Here is a 20,499-nt window from a genome sequence, read left to right on the forward strand (position 1 = left end):
CTTACTACAATTGAACCCAACCAACTCGAAAACGTCAAATGAATTTAGGAACAACAGTAAAGACAAAGAAATAATTTTGTTTTCTGACAAAAAGAAGTTACAAAATGCCTTCAAATTTCCTTGAACTTCTGATTCCCCTGACCTCATAGATGTGATGTGAACCAGTCACATCACACACTTCACTAACTGAGCCATGGGCTTGCAGTGAGGAAGAGACAGAGACCAGCCTTACAACCTGAAAAAACTTCCACAAAATGGGATTGCTTTGAGCTGGCATCAGTTCTTATCTTGTCATCTTATTGCAATGAGATGAGACATGTCCAATTATTAGCAAAAATTAACTAGTATCTATACTTACTTGAAAAATGCAATCAGGAGATTAACCATGATTATGTACTGTACAAAGAGGTAGACAGCTTGAAGAAATGGGGTCAACCATGTTCCTGGGCCACAGAGATGAGCAACTTTTTCATCAGAATTATTTGCACAGACTGTGTTGGAGAAAAAAAGATACAGAGAAGACATGTACATCTTTTAGAACTCTCAGCAGGTATTGACAAAAAAAAAAAAAACACCAAAAAAAAAAAAAGTCACATTTTGCAACAACCGTCTATGATACACTGGTTCTGCAATTCTAAATGTCTCTGTGCATTTAGAAACATTGTAGAAAAATACCAGAGACAACGTCTCTGGCTGATACTATCCTGTAATCATATTATTATCTTTTTAAAAAAAGCATAGTACACCATCACAGCTAAAATTTTGTCATGATAGCTGTGGGGCAGAATTCCAAAATGTTGCTAGGAATAGCCTTGAGAGAAATTGTAATTATGCAGTTTTCATTCTAAGCCAATCACGTTTTAGAAAAAAAAATGAAAAATCAGGTCACATAGTTATACAGCTGCAACCCACTAAAGGGAGATATTCCAATGAATGGAATCAATGCCAACAGTACTGGGACTTCCCTAAGATTTTGAGAAGACCTTATCAGAGTAAGCTTTCTCTTTACTTGCTTCATAATGGCAGTATCTTACCATCAATTTCATAGGCATAGACTTCACCAAAAATCATCCAGTATGGATGAAACACAATATCTCTAGCTAGAGTCCAAGAGGGTGCTTCATCAGGATATAGAATTGCCTTCCTGGGAACACCAAAACTAAGTAGTACAAGCGCCATAATCACCACAATGTAAAACATGTTGGCCACCTATTAACACAAAAAAGCCAGTTAATCCACAAGGTCATAAATATGCTCTCACATCTCTAAAAACTTTCACAGTGACAATGTACACTTGAGAAATTCTATGTATTATAAAAGGAAAAGAGTCCAGGACACAAATATTTCACTCAGAAAATTTTGTTAAATAGCCAGCCCTGTTAAAAACCCCCAAAACTATTGAGTTTTTTCCCCATCCTTTCTTATAATGTATTTAGTACCCTTGGTCAAAGGCAACAGAGTATATTTCCCTTTCAACTTGAATACTATTAGGTACACAAAGAACAGGTGACAAAGATAAACATTCCTTCCTAAATGTACTCAATAGGTGCACAAAAACCAGAGGTAGTTTTCCAAGGGCAGGAACACAGAACCTATGCCTCTTGCAAGAAATCAAAGTGAGAAATGAGCAACTTGATGCCCTTGTTTTTAAGGAATGACAAGGTTCCATTTTGTAAGAACCATTTTATAGAGAGATGAAACACAAAATCCCCTTCCACATTCATATATACAGTTCTCAAGCCTTAAAATGGTATGTAACATTTATAATAGGTACTGACAGTAGAGCTAGGTTATTTAAATTTAAGTTTAAACAATTTTAATATTTTTGGTGCGAGATGACAAGAAGCACAATCTATTCCCAGTTTGCCATAGTATAAAACCATGAAGGTGCTTTAGGACACTAAAGAAGTTAAAAGTTTTGACCTAAAGAACACAAAGGCTATAAAATTCAGACCTAAATGGGAAGCTGAATCAAGATAAAGGCTTCATCATATTCATTTAAGTCTCTGACATTTGAGATCAAAACAGACCAGAGAAGGAAGATTTATCTTTTTTTTACATTTAGGTAACAAGGACAGCTCCATAAAGGAAGCCTTCTCATCAGTGCTTCTTTTGAAACCCTTCAAGTTATATTCCAGCTAGCTAATTCTGCACACCAAGTTCTTATCCTATTACAGCAGGATAAGAAACTTCTAATTAAATAAAACTATTGAGAGAAGTTGTAAATGGATGCAGTTGGGGGGGAAAAAAGTCAGTAACAAACATTGTACTTACCATTTTCCCAATCATCATAACATAAGGGCCAGCCTGTTGATTTACAGCTAGAAAATCCAGTAATCGCACATACCAAAAAATTATATTGAGACAGTATGTTATTCTTCCAGCAACAAAGACGTAATTTTCTCTGTAAGTGTTTTCTCCAAAATTCCCCTTGGCTCCAAATCTTAATGCAAACCCGATGAAGAAAGTAACAATGGCAACTGTATCACTGATATTGAAGTAATCACTGAACCACACTTTGATCTTCTGATTAATCTTCCCAGCCTCTGACATAAAAATCTGTAAAAGAAATGAAGGTCAGGACAGCTCATATTTATTCACAGGGACCAAGAGTAAAAATATGTGAATCACTAGCATTTCTACACTTGCAAAAATGTTATTCAAATGGATAACTCTTAAATGCTGAGCAATCAAAACCAGTGTTTAACTGTGTCAGCTTCACAACAAGGCAAGAAGGGTCCATGTCTAAACAATTTATTAAGGAATTTTGGATTTAGTGGGTTTTGGTGATGTTTTTATTTCTTTTGAGGCAGTTACCATGAAAACAATGAACTCTATCTGCCTTCACTTGAGCCTGAGGTACCAGGTTAAGGGACTAACATGAGATGCCCCATTTAAAAAATATTACAGAACTTTTGTAAAGGCTCTTGCTAACCAGGAACTTTGTAGTTATGATGGCTTCCCTGTGTCACTAAAGCTTTTTATGTTTTGATATATTTGTCACAGCAAAGTGGTAGAGCCTGCCTGACAAATAAATACACATTTTACCCACCTTGTTTTACAATGCTTCCATCTAGTAGCCTATACCAAGATAAAGGTATTACATTTTATACTCTGATGCTTGAGGTTTCTTCAGTTTTCTTATTTACATAATAATAGTTTTAAGCATACTGTTTCAACTGACAAAAAAGGTAAAATCCCAGATTGTTACAGGCATACCTCACGAATTTTCTCGATTGCTGATGTGAAAATATAAGCAATAACAATCCACTCCTGAACAGATGGCAATTCTTCCATTTTTACAAGAACCACAAATGTGTAGAGCATGAGGAATCCTAAGTATGCCAACTAAAAAACCAAATAAAACATACACATATAATTACTGAAGGATCCTTTACAGAGGTATATAGAATCTTTCATGTGGTATGCAATAAAAGCTTCAAGTAGGATTACAGGATAATATTTACCCTTTTAGACAAGTTATTATTTAATAAGTGAATACAAACATTTTTGTCTTAGAAAAGTAAAAATAGCTGTAATAAGCTATTTATTGTTAGCAAAGCTTTGCTCTTATTACAGCTAGTTTCCTTTAGTAGAAATTCTAATATTTCTATTACAGTGATGGAAATGAAGCTGTGCATGCACATGAGACTAATAAATGGTCACAGAACTGCAAGCAACTGATGACAATAATTACTCAGAACAGAATTAAAAAACCCCAAACCACAGGGCACAGCATGTGCTTATGCAGTTTTATAATCAAATATTTCTCATTTCCAGCTCAGCAAGGTAAGGGGTTTTCTGTCTGCTTTTTGGATGGTGCTTAATATTGAATCAATCAGAGCTATGTGTTGGGAAAATAACCCAAAAATCTAAGCTACACTTCCAAATAAAATACACACTACACAGAAAAAAACTCACCGTGTTAAACCAAAACTTCACAATTGGAGCATGATAAAATGCATAAAACTTCTGAGTAATTGGGAGTCTTTTAGGTTTAGCTGGAGTCTCCATGTCATGCTTTTCAAAAGTGCTGTCCAAGATCCTCACTTCTTTAAAAACCTCCTAAAATAAAAGAACTGTTAACTTCCCACACTATACATGCTTTCTGGCACTAAATTTCACTACTTGGACTTAAAAATGTCATTATTTTAGTGAGGAATATTGTTTTAATATCTTCCTCTGCACCACATTACCATAGGTATTTCATCTGCTGCAGTCTGGAAGTTGTTCTCACTGTCATCCATTGCCATTTGATGTGCATCTTGAGACTGAGGAATATGTGACATTTCAGCCTTGGTCTTGTATTCCAACAGCAATATAGCAGGAGGGAGTAAAATACTCAGTATCACCTGGAAAAGATGAAGACTAAGTGTAAATAGTTCACAACTACATTAAAGCATCAGAATACACCAATACAGAATAGCCTCTGAAAATATATTCTCTAAATTTCACTTGCTTGCTATTGAGGGGAAAAATGTAGAAAATAATTAGTTGTTATTACTTGTATATACACTTAAGAGTTTAGGATCACATATAGAGTGTTCCTTGACTTGAAGACATGGAAAATGGGAAAAACCAAGAAATTCCAAAATTCAAAGCTACTAGAAAGAATGTACTCCAAGCCTAAAGATAGAGATGTTCTGTACACACTCTGTTCTTTAATCCACTCCCAGAAACTTTGTAAGAGTGTATTTTAAAAGCATATACAAGGTTATGGGTTTTGAGGGGAGAGGGGAGTGATGTATGTTTTCTCTGGGGTTTTGTTTTGTTTTTTTTTTCAATTCATGGTAAAAAAATGAGCTAAGGTATAGATGAAGAGAGTAAGTGAAAGCTATTTACTGTCATTAGCCTGTTACAAAGCAAGCAAGAAAACAGTTAATCAGTTATCAAAGAGGATTTTAGTAGGTCACAAGTTAAATGATGCTTGTAGGTATTTTGTAGGAAAGTTTTATTTCATTATATTTCTAGCAACAATTAGGTATTGGTACCTAATGTCTCAAAGAAATAGGCAACTCCCATTTTGGTTCAATTGATCTATATCAATTATCTCTGTCTAGATCATATTGATCTATATCACACAAAGGGCACCACTGAAAAACCTGTCCCCAATTTGCCTACCCTTGTTTTGTTCTGTGCCCTGCTTTTGCTCAGTTCCTCCAAAATAGGATATTCACAAAGCTTTTTTACATCAAGTCGTATGTGCTCCCTGTAAAAAGTCAAAATGCATGAAACTCCAACCTTACAACAGGTTTTCCATCTGTTAAGGGTTGTTACTACTATGTTTTTAGTAGTGGATTAGTATTCACATGATCTCTTTAAGCCTCTGATTAAAGGCTACTTGCCTGGTTTTTGCCTTCTATATTTCTGTACCTTATTTGAAAAGATAATAGAGTGTCAAAAGAAGCATTTACAACAAATATTCCAGTTTTGATTATGTTATAGGAGATTGGTTTACAGGATTTATTAATAAAAGCTATAGTTGTGAAAGCTTTACACTAACAGCATTTTAAACACACTTTCCTTCCCTTTAAACATAAATTCCATTAACCCTTTTTTACATGAATACTGCAACAGTGCTTACTTTGTACCATGAATTCTTCCTCATGTTCAGCCTTCCCATCCACATATCTGATAACAACATCTGTGTGCAAGTGTGTGCTACAAATGGACGGAGCCTTGAGGACACTGCCAGCTTCAGACAAGTGGAATTGCTCCAGTTTTTCAGTTCATAAGTCAGTAATTTCATTGCCATAGTTTCATCCTGTCGGAAGGACTGCTCTAACAGCTCAACTGCCAGCTGACCAAACTCACTAGAATGAAGAAAAAAACAACAAAACAAAATATACTATCTATAGAAATGACCATGAGTTTAGCATGAATTTTCTTCCACAAATTCTCAACTTGCACAACTTGAAGGGAATATTATTTGTGCCTTCTGTACAGGTACACTGTAATTTGTAACCACAATACATCAATCTTTGACTTCTGTTAAAAACATATGCATGCTAATACAGCTATTAAAATACACACAGAAATTACACAGAAGAAAATGGCACACTGAGTCTCCTTTCAATTTGACTATAAATCAAGACTTGTAACAGCCCTCAAGAAAGAGCAGTATCTAATATAAAGCTTCTACTAGAGTTCCACTTAAACCTTTCTGCAAAACATAATTGTCTTCAAGTGTGCTAACAGAACAAATTGCATTTTGTTCTTAAGTAGCCCACTACTTTTATTGCAGATGTCAAGAAAATATCTTGAGCAATAAGAATGTAATTTACTTGGAATACTGTTTCAGTTCTTCTGAAGTATCATCGACAAGGTCACTTTGTTTCGCCTCGTATGCCATGGAGCGATAGACTTTGCAAGCCACCAAAGCTTTGGCCATGGACTCCTCGCCGTGCTGCCAGAAGAAAAGAGCCATCTTCTGCCTCTTCATCAGCACTGCCCACAGCAACAGCTCGTTCAGAGGATAAGCAAAACGTCTCGTTTCAGGATCATCTATGTCAACTATTTCATCTTTGGTTCTTTTCTTTTTTCCCTCTTCTGCACCAGTGTCAATCTTGAAAATAAAACCACAAAGTCACATTTTAAGTCGTTACACTTGGTCATTATGTAAACTTGAAATAAAATCCTGAGCGATCCAATACCAAATAATAAACAATTATAAAAAGAAAAAAGAAAATTTTTGAAGACTTGAAATGCAGCTGGAACTTTTGTTCAAAAACTTCAGTTGAGCACAATTAATTTTAATAACTGTGAGACTGAATTAATTTGAGTTATAGATCAAAGTTATAACTAATATGCCTACATACAATTAAAAAAACTCATGGAAACTGCCTGTAGTAGAAACATATGGCCAAATTTTGTTCCATCTATCAAGCCATGTGAATCCCACCCTCATTAATAGAGCTCTGTCAAAGATAAGCTTTTTGGTCCCTAACATATCAAAGTTTATCCACAAGATAACTATACAGAAACACCCTTTACAGAATCCTGTAAAAAAGGTGCAGTTTAGAAACAAGTACAAAAGCAAGGCTGAAATTCCAGTTTTACTGAAGTCAATGCAATTGCTGCTACTCACACTCCAGTGGCACTTGGATTTCTAGCAGGCTCCCACTCTTAGCTACTTGAATTCAGGCCCCTTGTTCCCCTCACAACCCTCACCTTTGGTTTGTACGGCTGTGCTGTTTTGATGAAATGATTATGGCGCATTTTCTCTTTCTTGTCTGCCCTGTTACCAAAGGACTCATGGCTTTTACACATCTGAGGAGTAGTACTTGAAGGATTTCGCCCAGATCTCTGCAACAAGGACAAAGGGTTTGGTTACTGAAACACGGATGAACTTTTACAACAGCACAACCAGAATTCTCACTGGATGTTTAATATGGTTTCTTATTTGTTTTCATTAGTTTTAAGAAGTCACTAAATGGGCAGTTACACTTGTTGGTTAGTGCAGCTTGCACAAGAAGCAAAAATAGCTGCAATTCCAAGCCCTGGTGAACCTGCATGTGTAGTGTCCATTCCTCCCCTATGAGTAGGAAAAGAGGGAATCACAGAGAAGGAATCAGAATATGCTAGAATAAGGTTGAGGAGAACAAAACCTGATGTTTGCCCTTAGTTTAAGACAGTTCTCACCTGCTTTATAGCCCTTACTACTATTGAAAAGAACCAGTCCATTGACAAGGAGAACAAACCAACATGGATTCCATCATTCTCCACATGACAAAGGTTTGGGTGTTTCCAGCTGAGAACATGGGGCTGCTGTTCCCCAGTGAACGTACCCGGTTGTTCCCGCTCAGACTGTTGTATATGGCTCTGAAGCGTTTCCTTGTATAGGTGCATCTGTAGGTTCCTCCCATCAGATATTCAATAACCAGCCCCACATCAATCAGGTTGATTTTATAACCTGGAGGAAGATTTCCCTAGGAATATAAAAGGTATTTTATAAAAAAATAAGCCTTTGATGATAAAAAAACCCTCCAACACAAAACCCAAAAAAGCATCTACATGGCTCAACAGTTATTATTTTTAAAGAAAGACCAGGTTACACTTTCTTTTCTACATGAAAGAAGAAAAGAAGAATAACAAAATAGATAATCATTTCATTGGTGGGGGAGGCACTGGAGGTTTTTTGTCTATTGTTTTAACAGCCAAAATTTCTCCAGGCTGGGAGCATCAGCTTTCAATCCCCCCAAGAAGGAAAACAATCAAAATAAAGATGAAAGACAACACTCTTTGGTTTGAACATCTTTTAGGCAACAAGGCACCAAGCATACAACAGAAGAATTGTAAACTACCAAAATGTCTGCAGAGGTAACTTAATACTTAAAAAAAATGCAATTAATAAACTGCAGATCAAACTGAGAGTCAAACACAAGAAATTAACAAAAAATAACTACTAGTTTGACAGATTTTTACATGGACAGCATACCTGTTTGACGTCCCGGACAAGATGGAAGAGTGTTGGGTTAGTGGGGCCTTGTTTCTTTATAACAAAAGAGAGGGAAAATTAGGAATGAGAAATTAGCTTGCAACAGCAACACTATAAGAGGTTAATTTTAAAAATTATTTTAAAATATAAATAAATATTATAAATAAATAAACTTCTCAAGGAGGTTTTTCTACAAAATTTTATTAGCTAAAAAATTAATTATTTTTTCTCTTTTTGTCAAAAGCAGATAACAAGACTGTTAACACAAACCTAAGCCATATTTGTGTACTACTCACATCAGCTAATTTTTGGTGGAAGGTTCTTTATTCTGTCTTTGGATACTGTTACCAAAATTACCTTGGAATTCTTAGATCAACACCTACAGCAACAAAATTTTTCCAAGTAATAATTATAACTATGCAGGTTGTAAAATTAAACTCTTTCTAGATCTATTATGATGTTAACTGCTACAGAGAGAATCCATCCTATGAAGCCCTATAGATCTCAGATTTTGGGCACAAGTTTTCCCCCATTACTTTGTCTGATTCTCTTCCCCACTGTGCTTTGCACACTCCATGTGTCCACAACAGAGCTGCAATTTCCCTTTAGTGCCTATCCCCACCTTCAAACACAGATGAACACCCTGCTGACAGACAATTCTGGTGCTGCTGGGGCTGTGCACAGCAGCCAACAGCATCCACTTCTCAACTCCAACCTTGTACACAGGAGCCTTCCCTACCAACACTCCACAAGTTCCAGACTGCTGCACATAAGCCAGGACACGACAGGCTGAGCAACTAAAAAACTACTCTAAAAGCAGCTTAAAAAGCAATTTACTTACTGTGTTATAAAGTTCTTCCAGCCTGGGGATTGTAAGAAATTTGTGCATGCTTACTCCATTTTCAATCAGAAGTTTCACAAATGCAACTCTGTCCATCACAAGGGCATCCAGCATAGCCTGTTCCAGGGAGCCAACCTACAACAAATAAGCAAAAAGGGAGAGCCTAGAGAGAGCCAGTAAAAAAGTCAACTTGGGTACTGTGTCAATTTCCTTCATTTACAGGGCTGGAAAAACTTTACATGTCTATAAAGACGTCACTCTTGGTTCAGAATATCCCCTGAACTCCACACAATTACAGGATGGGACAATACCCTGAAGACTTGAACTGCTCCATAGGTACTGCCAACTGAGACAGTGGGACTAAGGAAACATTTGGTTTAACATAACTGAGGTGTTCTCATAGGCTGATACTGGATACAACAACAACAACAACAAAAAAGACATAAAATACCTAAAGCACAATTTGTTTCAAAGATGTCAGAGCCATCATGGCAATCAATAAGCCTGACACACAGTATGTGCTTATAACTGCACATTCAATAAGCTCATGGGTTTTTTTACAGTAATAGGGAGAAAAAGCAAGAGCCACCAGGTAGTTCTTAAACCCATTTTCAAACTACAAAAAACAGACATTTTGTCCTTCCCTCAAAAGACAGTGCAGTGCTGCCAATAGTGCATTTTACTAGATGTTTCTTAAGAACTTTAAGGCCATACAACTGTAGTGAAGAAAGAGCATCTGACTAACATGAATTCAGTTTTCACCTTTTGTAATGTATTTTCTTTGCTAGTTATTCAGAATAGTTAGCACATTTCTAAAATTTTTGGACCATTTTCAAATACATAATAGCAAAACAGCTTTAAGGCTATGCAGTACACCCAAATTACTGCCTCAAATTAAACATGTCAGTATTCCAAAGTCTCTCTCTACTAAAGTCATGATTCATCCTTTACAGTAAATTGTGTTTCTCTCTATTAGGAATTATCATTCTGCTTAATCCACACCATTACATACCAGCCATTGTTGCCCATAAACAAAAACGTGATTTTTGGCTATGTCAACTCTGTCCCATGCAAGTGTAAGAACAAGCTGGTCAAATGCAGATGCATTCGTGCCTTAAGAAGCAAACACAGTGAAGAAAATTTAAAATTCATTATAATACAAGATAATAAACATTCTTGCTTCCTAAAAAAGCCAAATCAAGCAATCCACCACAAAATTATGCTGTACATGTCATCATTTATGTCACATTATAGTATTATACAATGAGAACACAGATACTTTTTTGTTTAAAAACTTATGATTCCCATTAGTATTTTATAAATAATCCATCACATAAACACTAATCAATAACAGCTTGAGGTTCCAAATGATCTGAGAAAATTGTGTCTTACCTTTTAACAATGCTGTAAGTATTGCAACATCAATGTCCTGATGCTCATCAGACCCAATATGAAAAACTGTAATCTGTCCAAAATAGCAAAATGGGGAAAACATATTTGAAAGTTATGTTCAGGCAAAGGTGATTGGCTTCAGTCTTTTAAATCTTTTTCAATTCCTGGTATAAAAGACACCTTGTCTTCAATGCAACTTGTAGCTTGTCTATCCCAATTTAAACTTTTAACGTGCATTTTGGTTTGTTTTCCTTAGTGGGAATCTTCAGTTAAGTTGAACTGCTTTTCCTCCTATGATTACAATTCACTGTTATCTGTAACACAGTATCCTGTTTAACTCTACAGTCCATTACAGATTAAGAGATAAAACTGCCAGCAAACGTGGTTAGCTGAATAAGGTAATTTTGTATCTCAGAACAGCACAATGTGATGCCCAAATGATACACCAGTCCCTGAACTCAGGCTACATGTAACCTCTATAAAGTGGTTTTGCTTCAAGCATGCAATGACAGTATACCTTTGTAAGTAGTCACAACTAAAAGATCCAAAAAACAAAGAAAAAAAAAATCATATCATGAATTCACAAATGCATGCATAGAAAATTTTATGGCAAGATCTACTTACAAGTTCTTTTTTTTTCATGCATTCCAGCAGTGTCTGAAACAAATGAACTGCTTCACTTTGACCAAAGTTAAATGTCTTTTTGATGGTTGAAATGATTTCAGGCTCAGCACCCTCAGGAACATTCCTGAGATTGAAACAAACAAACAGGAAAGCAATTGTTTTAGATGAGCAGCAAGAACAACAATGCATTTAATTAGTTTCAACGTGTCCATTCAGAGTCCTGCTATCTATAAGCTCATTACTGTTGCTGTGGCAAAACCTTAGGTAACCTTTAGAAAGAACTATAAGTAATTTAATCTACAATTCTATACTACTGCCTCCTAAAAGCAATTCAACTCACTCTCCCTTTCCTTCACATATTGAGTTCTCAGCTACTCTCAACCAAAAGATTTTTACACAAAATAATAAGCAGTCACTCCTCTGAGTAAGACCATTTGTGATCTTATCCTGCACAAAGCTGTTTGGTTTACAGCTACATTAGATCCCTGCCTCCCAAGGTTCTGAGGCAGCCCCTGCAAGGACCCAGTGTGCTTAAGGATTTATGCAAGTCTGACAACCAACTAGAAATCATCAAGTATTGTGAAGCTCAAGCACATCCTTTTTATTATTTTGAAGCTGCACTCAAAAGAGACAAAAAAAGCTTTTCTACAGATTCATGAAGAAATGGTCTCAAAACTCATCTCTGGATGACAGACACACACAGATGCCATCCATCTGTACATCTAGTCATTTATCTGTGCATGACAAGAAGTGCCTGGACACAATCCTGTGCCGTGTGCTCTGGGATGACCCACTGTGGTCCCTTCCAGCCTGACCCAGTCAGAGGTTCTGTGCCAGTCTGGCACTGCTGGCACTCACCCCCCCTCCTCTGTCTGCTTGTGAACATAGGCCAGGATGTCTGCAGCTCTGCCAGTTCCTTCACACACCACCACAGGCACTGGAGGGCTCTCCTGAAGGAAGTCTAGAACTGTCAGGATGACATTGGGGCCACCTTCAAACACAAGTGCCACCACAGGCACACCTTGGCCAATTCCTGGAAAATGGCAAACAAATAATGAAACTCAGACAATGCTGTAAAAGTACAGTGAATGATAAAGCCAGTTTTACACATTCAATAAATCAGGTTTGTCCTTTCTATTTAATCAACATTAAAATGCAGTCTGCCAGACATTAACTGTTGGTAATGCAGAGTTTCAAGCATTTTATGTTCTGGGCTGGGACACAAGCACTGCCAAGTTGGTCAATACAACAGGATAGAGTCTACAAAACAGAAGAGATTCCTTATAGAAACATTCATGAACTAATGCAGAAAACTGAAGAATTTTTTCTTTCTGGAATTCCTCTTAACTTCCCCCAATAATTTTCAAAGTTGACTACACATAGTCAGTTTGAACATAGGTCCATAGGAACCACCCACTGATGGGAAGTATTGCAAAAGCATTCCTGTAAGGGTCAGAATACATGTGTTGCTCCATAACTGGGAAAACACCAAACTGCAAACTGTGAAACTACAAGTGATCAGTGTCAAAACCATTAATTAATCAGACCAATTAGATCTGACAACACACCAAGTCCTGAAGCGATTTGCATTTGTTTTTACAAAGTAAACAGACAACTTTATTCAAAAAGGATTCCTCTGTGGTCCCAAAGAAATCATAAATCTACAGCAATAACTAGGGTCCAGAGAAGCAGCTGAAATTTGCAATTTTAGATTTGACAAATAAACTACAGTTCTAATTTTATTTTGTCATTCAGTTGTTTATTGCAAATACCTTTTTCATTAAGCTGGAGCAACATCCCACAGGCACCAGAATTACTTACTTGCATGGATCCGTTGCAAATTAATAGTTTTTTCCAGTTCTCTTCGCAGTTTAACTTCTGCTCCATACTTTCCAACTGTTCCATCATCCACCAGAATGAAATGGGAATGGAGGTTATTTAGGACGTTTAGTTTACTTAATGGATTTAACAAGGTCTGATATGGAGCAACCACCTAAGTGTAAGCACACAAAAATGGCTTTTACTTGCAGAGGTTCACACAGTCTCTGTGAAACTTAACTAGAAAAAACTGGTGGCTCAACAAGAAGCAATGACACATATAAGGAAGCACTGACACATACAAACATGCCTTAGATTAGGATACACCAACAGCTGCAGCTCTGAACTTTGTGCAGGGAATCAGATAATTGCATCACTAAAGGATGCTGTTCTGAAGGGTAAAAGAGAAAAGATCCTTTGAAAAGGTGTCTGTGGAAAATTTATGACTTCTCTAGCAAACAGTAGTTAGTATTGAAGACTCTACATCAAATTTTCTTCAACTTATTATCCTCACTAAATGTGAATTCTCTGTAATAGAATTTTTGTTATTTGATTTTATAATATCTAATTGATATAATTGAGAGTGGGGAGGAGAAAAGGATCATACTTAAGAACAAGCTCCTCCTGTAGCACATTTGCATTTTGCAACTTGTTTACAGTAATAATCTTGCATAAGTCACAGATGTCAGTGTATCTCCATAGTAAAGCAAATATTCCAATGATGCAAAGCAAGGGAAAAACATGCTTGAGCAGATGTGCCAAAAGTAAATGAGGTAAATCATTATTTCAGTTAGGTAATTCATCCTTACATCTCTTCCAACAAGGTCGTTTCTGTTTTCAATCACTCCCCACGGAGCAATCCCAATAGTGCAAATCTTTCGAGATGATCTGGAAGCGTGTTCTCTTAGAGCATCACCAACATGTTTTGCAACACCTGTTCGTGCATAAAAAGATTCCAGTGCATTGAATGCCACATCTTACTAAGAATACAAATATTTATTTAGGTGACTGGACCTTTAACTGTTCTAGTTAGATAACCAGGCCTTTAAGGATTTGGAAACTTGCTGACACACTAGCAAAGAAAAGGCACCATGCTACATCTATTAGGAGGAAAGAAAATCATTCTACAAAAGAAATATTAGCCTAGCAAGAACTAAAGGGTTTACAGCACATTACTGTACTTCTTTTTAATCACATTAAGCTCTTCCTTGTTTCAAAAACAAAACCCAAAAAACAATCAATCGAACAAAACAAAGCCCAAAACCCAACCCCTCTATATGTTTTTATTTTCACAACAAACAGTAGCCCACTTTCAAATACACATTTTCCAAATGCATTATTTTAAATTCACTTGACCAAACTAATATAAATTTACTTTGTTTTAGGATGTAGCAATGCATCCATACATTAAATCTTTTGGCTCTCTGCAATCCAGTTAATTGAGCACATTCTTTGCTAGTTCCTTACCTGTGTTCACTCCTCCAGTTATAATCCAGGCTCCTGTGGTTACTGCAGCTTTGATAAGACCTTTGCCAAGCAACTGTTTGATGCGTGGGTGAAGTTCAAATTTCTGCATGCCCCCATGGACAGATATAACAAGTTTTGGCAACTCCATCTGCCATTCTTTTAGCATAAGTTGCAGAATAGCTTCAGGCTTAGTGTCATATGACAATCGCACATACTGCAGGCATAAGAACAGAATTAAAAGGTTCAAATTGTAAAAAGAACCAGGATGTATTTCAGGATATATTATCCTACTCCTGGCTATGGAAACTGTAATTTACTTCCTCAAAATACAGCAGATGCAATAAATGAACAAGCTATCCTCTACAGTCCAGATGAGACAGTTTGGAAAGAAAACAACTACAGAAAGATCATGGTATTCCAACCTACTGGCACATTGACCTAGAAAATGACTATGAAAGCACTGGATGATCTTTAAACTAGATGAAGTTCATAAGTATACATAAAAGCTCTGCCATCTGCTGGGAGAGGCTTTTGTGTCTCCTGTAAAGAGTTTTAAAATTGCTTGGTTTTCCTTCCCTGTTCCTAGTGGAAATGAAACCTGTATTTTTCAACAGAAAACTTCAAAACTGCCAGCTTTCCAACACTCTATGTTTAACAGCATTAAGATTAAGTAGATGGTTGATCAGCTACAATGCTGCCACATCTTCAGTATGAGCTGTTGAATGAATAGAGGAGGGGAGAGTAGGAAATGGAACTCTTCCTGAATAAAGTTCTAAATAACAAAACATTACTCCCCAGTTGAACAATCCCACTTGCACTCTGCAGAAGGAAGCAGAAATGAGTGTGGGCAGGTTGGTGTTTCTGTGCTCCTAGAAAAGGGTTCACAGCAATTTTAGGCCACGCCAAGTACAAAGGAACCCATAACCCATACAGTGTTTTTGAGAACATGAAAGAACTGTGCCAAGGGCCCTTCCCTCAGAGAGATGGTTTGAGCTGGAGCACTGGACTGTCCTTGGGGCTTCTGCCAGCTAAAGAACACAGCTCCCTCACTGAAGCACTTCAGTTTGACCACAGAAGTCACACTGTAAAAGAACTCCCTGTAGCCTCTAACTGCATAAGCTTTAAATAATTTCTACCACAACTAAAAATCTTTTACAAACAGAAATTAGAAAGAATTCAAATCACAACAAAAATGCTAAAATAGAAGAGGACGAGGACACGTTTGTCACAATGGAGGTGTTAATACTTTCAGCCTTCAATTTCAGAAGTTAAATGAAGCATTCAGCACCAACATGGCTAGAGTAAGGAAAAAAAGGAAACAACAAAACGTCATACATGCCTTAGCCCTGTAAGAATGAGAGCCACCTTGAAAGTTGATGACACCATAAGCATCAGTAGAGGTCTGCTCTGTGTGTTTTTCCACTGACCATTCTTCTATTTCCTGGTTGTAGTTTTCACCCAGCTTCACATCGGAGTATTTCATGGCCAGACTGGCAGTGAAACAAGCGTGTTGTCTGACCAAGCGGCCACAGCAGCACCTGCACCAGCCAGGGCAGAGAGAAAGCTTTGCTAAAACTTCCAAGATAAAAGAACTTCCTTCACCCATAACAGGAATAGAACAGATTTAGACAGCAAACATTCTAGACATTAGATAAACCTCTTTTCCAGGGTGAGCCTTGTTGTCATAAATATTTACAGTAATAGTCAATTACAATATATATTATTATGCAAAATACTGAAGCTCACTAAGGTAGCAAGCTGGAGGCCAGGAGAAATTGCTCTTTGAAGCCAAGTAATTTATATAACATTTATAAATCCATGACCTACTTATTGCAGACAGTTCTTTAAACATTAGTTATATTTATTTTATAGCTAACCTTTCACCAAGTTGTCACTCATAATGTTGATCAAAACTTTTGAAAACCCTATTATGAAAGCACTTATTTAATGAGAATACATTGATAAATACTGTAATTATAAAGACCTTTTACCTGACAAGTTGCTGACAAATCTGACATCCTGGAAGGCATCTGTAAGAAATATTTAAAGATATGACTAAACTTCTCACATAATTCACACACACAGTGAGCAATTCACCACCAACCACAGGCCATTCTTAGAAACTGAAGGACAAACATGGTGGGAAAGTTGAAAAATCCATTGTGAGCTACAAATATGTTAAACTGAAAGGGCAATTGTTGAAGACCATTCTGTTCCTTGTTAAATGCTCTGGAAATTTTAACAGCTTCCTAATTACTTTGTCTGCATTTGCAAATTTTCCATGTGCTGCAATCGTGGCTATAAATTCTAAAAGCTTCTCATGTCACATGATTTCAAGTAATGTGGTGAATTATTTACAATAATTTGAAAATTCTACACTGTTTAGTTCTTTTTCTGTTTAAAAACAAAGTACTTAAATGAAAAATAGTAACCCCAGTATAACAAAAGATTTATAAGTGTTTTTTAAGGAAAAGAGTGAAATGGAAATTTTCTCAACCTCAGGAAAAAAGGTTTCTCAGCTGCTCTCATATATATGAAGCTTAAGAAAAAAAAGAGTGATCTGAAATCCATCATTACATTACTAAACATTATGGGGAGACAAAGCTGCCTTAAAAACACTAATTTTAAATCTACTTTCAATTTGACTTTATTTCACCTGTGACACAAATGTCATGACTATACACGTCAAACTCAATCATTCCAGGAACTCTTAAATTATACCTGTAACACTTGGTTAAAATCAGCTAGATATACACTATCACTAACTTGCTTGATTTCACACCTCTAATTTAAGAGAAGGTAAAAACAGCAAGTGAGATATGCAAAATATTCTTAGCCTCAGCCTTCCCTCTAGAAATAATTTCCTCATTTTTCAGCCTAGTTTTTTTCCCTTTAAGAACTTAAGGATGAAAACCTATTACGTATCACATGAAATATGAACAGCTCTGATTTATCTGTTTTCCCTAGAAGCAAGTATTTCTTTAGCCCTTTTTTTTTCTTTTAACATTTTTCCCCACCCCAATTCTTGGTTTTCTTTATTCTTCTATGCATTCTTCACCCCTTTTTCCTACACTGTCAGGTTGATTTTCACACTTATCCCCTACTGGAATTTAAAAGCCAGCTTTTTAAATGTAGGGTGATCACTATGAGACTTTCTGACTTCAGAAATTTCTTTTTCACATCCTCCTCACTGTAAACAGAACATAGAAATCAGTAGGAGGAGTGGTAAGAAGCAGCAAAGGGAACAGGGGAACATTTTTTGAGATTTCTGCAATGCCAAAGTTCTTTCAGTAAAAGAAAATCCAATTCACAGAGACAATGTCCAGTCACAAAAGCACAAACCCAAGAATATTTCATACAAAAAAAAACAGTCCAACACTCATGACAACACTGATTTTTTTTTTTCAATACTAAAGAGCAGCAATGAGTTCTTGCATCATTTTTCATTTACCTGTGGGGGTCTTTTGAACTTGGTATAATATACACACACTCCCTCTTCGTGAAAGTATTTTCTATCCAGGATTTCTGGGACTGAAAAACAAAAAAATTAATAGCATTATAAAATACAAATCATATACCTTTGCAATGAAAAATGCTTTTTAAGGAAACAAGAGTTAGAATATGAGGGGTCTGCTCTGTAAAAAACTAACAAAACTATGCATGACCTTATAAAAGCATCTCATATATCTCTCCAAAAGTTGAGATAACCAGAATCATTATGTAATTTATATACAAATCACTTAAAATTAGAAGTAGTATTTTTCAAAATTAAAATTCAAATAGTAAAAATTTTAATGTGTAAATCAATATGTACCCAAAAAACACCTCATAAACAATTTTAAGATATACTGTTACCCTATCTTGCTAAGAAAAAAAAAAAACAGGTAAAATTTTTAAAAATTACCTGCACTAAACTGAAATAATACTATCATTTATTTCTCTCTTTAATTAAGTAAAATTTTCATCTTGAAATTGTGAGCATGGAAGCTTTCTAACAATACTGGCAATCTTTTCAACTAGCAAAAAATAGGTCATAACCCTTTGTTCTTCAAGAAACTTTTCATGTCAGTAAATAAAATTAACTGGGATCTCTGAACTGCGTTCTAAGGTTAAATTTGAAACATGTTCTGAAACATGAAATTAAGGATGTTCACTAATTCAAATGCTTACTATTCTAATCACTGGACATAATTTCATTTCAGTTGCTTTAAACAACCACATTCACATTATCTTACATAATAATCTTAAGTTAGTTGCTAAACAACATCATAATATGCATAATGTCCACATTTCAGTAATACATTGGGAAAGAAATTCAAACAGGACTTTTAGAAATTAAAACATGAAAACATCTTGGAATGCTAATTTGCATCTTATGCAATATTATTTTAAATCCTCACTGAGATTACACTAAAATTATTTCATTTCTAACAGCAATGTACTACATTTACATTTTACCTTTAGAAAAATTTTATCAAATTTCACACTGTTTTATTTTGCAAGAAGGGGAAAAAAGACTGATGGGTATTATTCACAGATATCCAATCAGAGGTCTGCAGAAGCAATGAAGACATTAAGACTTTTTTTTTTTTTTTTTTTGATTATAAGAAGTTTAAGCAAAGATGGATGCATTTTTTACTCACTGCAACTTCAACAATACAGAGACGTTATTACAAGAAAGAATGTACCAGCTAATTTTAATAAAGACCCCCAGAAAACTGCTACTGAACTGCCCATCCTCTTTCAAAACATTTCCCAGACTCAGGAGGTCTTTCCTACATTATTCATCATGATCACCTTTCAGTGTTTTGCTTTAGTGAATTTTGATGATGAATTTATCAAGACAGCAACAAACTGCAGCTCCAGATTCTGTCTTCACATTAAGAATACCAACAGCCTCTTCCAAGGAGTAGGAAAAGTTTCAGAGTAAAGGTATTTCTTGAGACAGAAAGGAGAAAAAATGCACAATCCACAGCAAAGAATCATGGAAGAAAAATTAAGACAACAGAATGAGCATTCAGTGCATTTCACATTTATACTGATCCTTTAGACACCTGGAATAAATTAATAGCCAAGGTCATAATCTGCTACTGTCCTTGCTCCTTTCCCTACAGACAGGGATGGATGCTGTAGCAAAGGAGAAATGCAGGATATATGGAAACATGGTACTATGGAGGATTCCATTACACCCTTTATGGTCCTTTTCCCTCTTTTTTGTTTTTTGCCATTTTCCTCTCATTTTCCTTTGAAGCAGAACAAAGTGACTGACCATTAATAGGCTTGTGAAAGAGATCTCTTCCTCTGCTGTCCTCAGAATTAATCTCTAATCCTTTAGTAGCATCTCCTCATTACTTTAGCAAGGAAAATGTACCATCCACCACAAAGGAGCTGAGTATTTCCTAGGACACCTTTGCCTTACAAGAGTTGGGCATAAAACAGTTCTCCCTCTTCTCTACCTTTATCAGATGATTAGCACTGCCACAAAAATAGACTTATATGTGTATATGTACATTTATACATATATCATACTAAATGTGTGTTTTTACATATAGTAAGCAGACCAAATTTTTAGCTCCTTGATTAGGGTTTGTTAGTTTTTTTTAAGCACTATTAAGCTTTAGCCTTTGTGAGATGAATCCCAGTTCTGGAAGCTGCTTTCACTTGCCTGAGTCCCCAGTGTTTACATGGGAATTTTTGTATTTAATTTTTTAAAACTGAGCATTACCTTAACACTGCAGTAGTTTAAGCTTGAGTCTGCAGATCCTCCAGAATATAAAAAGATACAGAAATTTAATACTTAGATGTTTCAGCCAGCTGGCTAAAACCACACCTTGAAGCAAGAGATCACAGGCATAACACACTGGATGTCAAAATCCAAAGAATATAAACCACAAGCAATTGCGTCAATTGCTCCACGCAA

General features: G+C 36.0%; 1 protein-coding gene across 2 annotated transcripts in view; it reads right to left on the reverse strand.

The window, feature by feature from the left end:
* TRPM7 (transient receptor potential cation channel subfamily M member 7) overlaps window positions 1-20,499 on the reverse strand; it is a 52,158-nt gene that overhangs the window by 13,926 nt on the left and 17,733 nt on the right. For both annotated transcript variants that reach the window (XM_079317984.1, XM_079317983.1), the window contains exons 2-23: window positions 18,031-18,110; window positions 16,571-16,609; window positions 15,919-16,117; window positions 14,580-14,793; window positions 13,922-14,046; window positions 13,116-13,287; window positions 12,153-12,327; window positions 11,295-11,418; window positions 10,671-10,743; window positions 10,291-10,391; window positions 9,279-9,413; window positions 8,438-8,491; window positions 7,788-7,928; window positions 7,171-7,305; window positions 6,285-6,565; window positions 5,585-5,813; window positions 4,197-4,352; window positions 3,922-4,065; window positions 3,220-3,348; window positions 2,275-2,559; window positions 1,035-1,209; window positions 359-491 (exon numbers count right to left, since the gene is read on the reverse strand). In XM_079317984.1, the coding sequence (XP_079174110.1) occupies window positions 359-491; window positions 1,035-1,209; window positions 2,275-2,559; window positions 3,220-3,348; window positions 3,922-4,065; window positions 4,197-4,352; window positions 5,585-5,813; window positions 6,285-6,565; window positions 7,171-7,305; window positions 7,788-7,928; window positions 8,438-8,491; window positions 9,279-9,413; window positions 10,291-10,391; window positions 10,671-10,743; window positions 11,295-11,418; window positions 12,153-12,327; window positions 13,116-13,287; window positions 13,922-14,046; window positions 14,580-14,793; window positions 15,919-16,117; window positions 16,571-16,609; window positions 18,031-18,110 (3,299 nt within the window). The remainder of the gene's footprint in view (window positions 1-358; window positions 492-1,034; window positions 1,210-2,274; window positions 2,560-3,219; window positions 3,349-3,921; window positions 4,066-4,196; window positions 4,353-5,584; window positions 5,814-6,284; window positions 6,566-7,170; window positions 7,306-7,787; window positions 7,929-8,437; window positions 8,492-9,278; window positions 9,414-10,290; window positions 10,392-10,670; window positions 10,744-11,294; window positions 11,419-12,152; window positions 12,328-13,115; window positions 13,288-13,921; window positions 14,047-14,579; window positions 14,794-15,918; window positions 16,118-16,570; window positions 16,610-18,030; window positions 18,111-20,499) is intronic.

Source organism: Erithacus rubecula, assembly GCF_903797595.1.
Source record: "Erithacus rubecula genome assembly, chromosome: 14".
In the NCBI taxonomy this organism is placed as follows: domain Eukaryota; kingdom Metazoa; phylum Chordata; class Aves; order Passeriformes; family Muscicapidae; genus Erithacus; species Erithacus rubecula.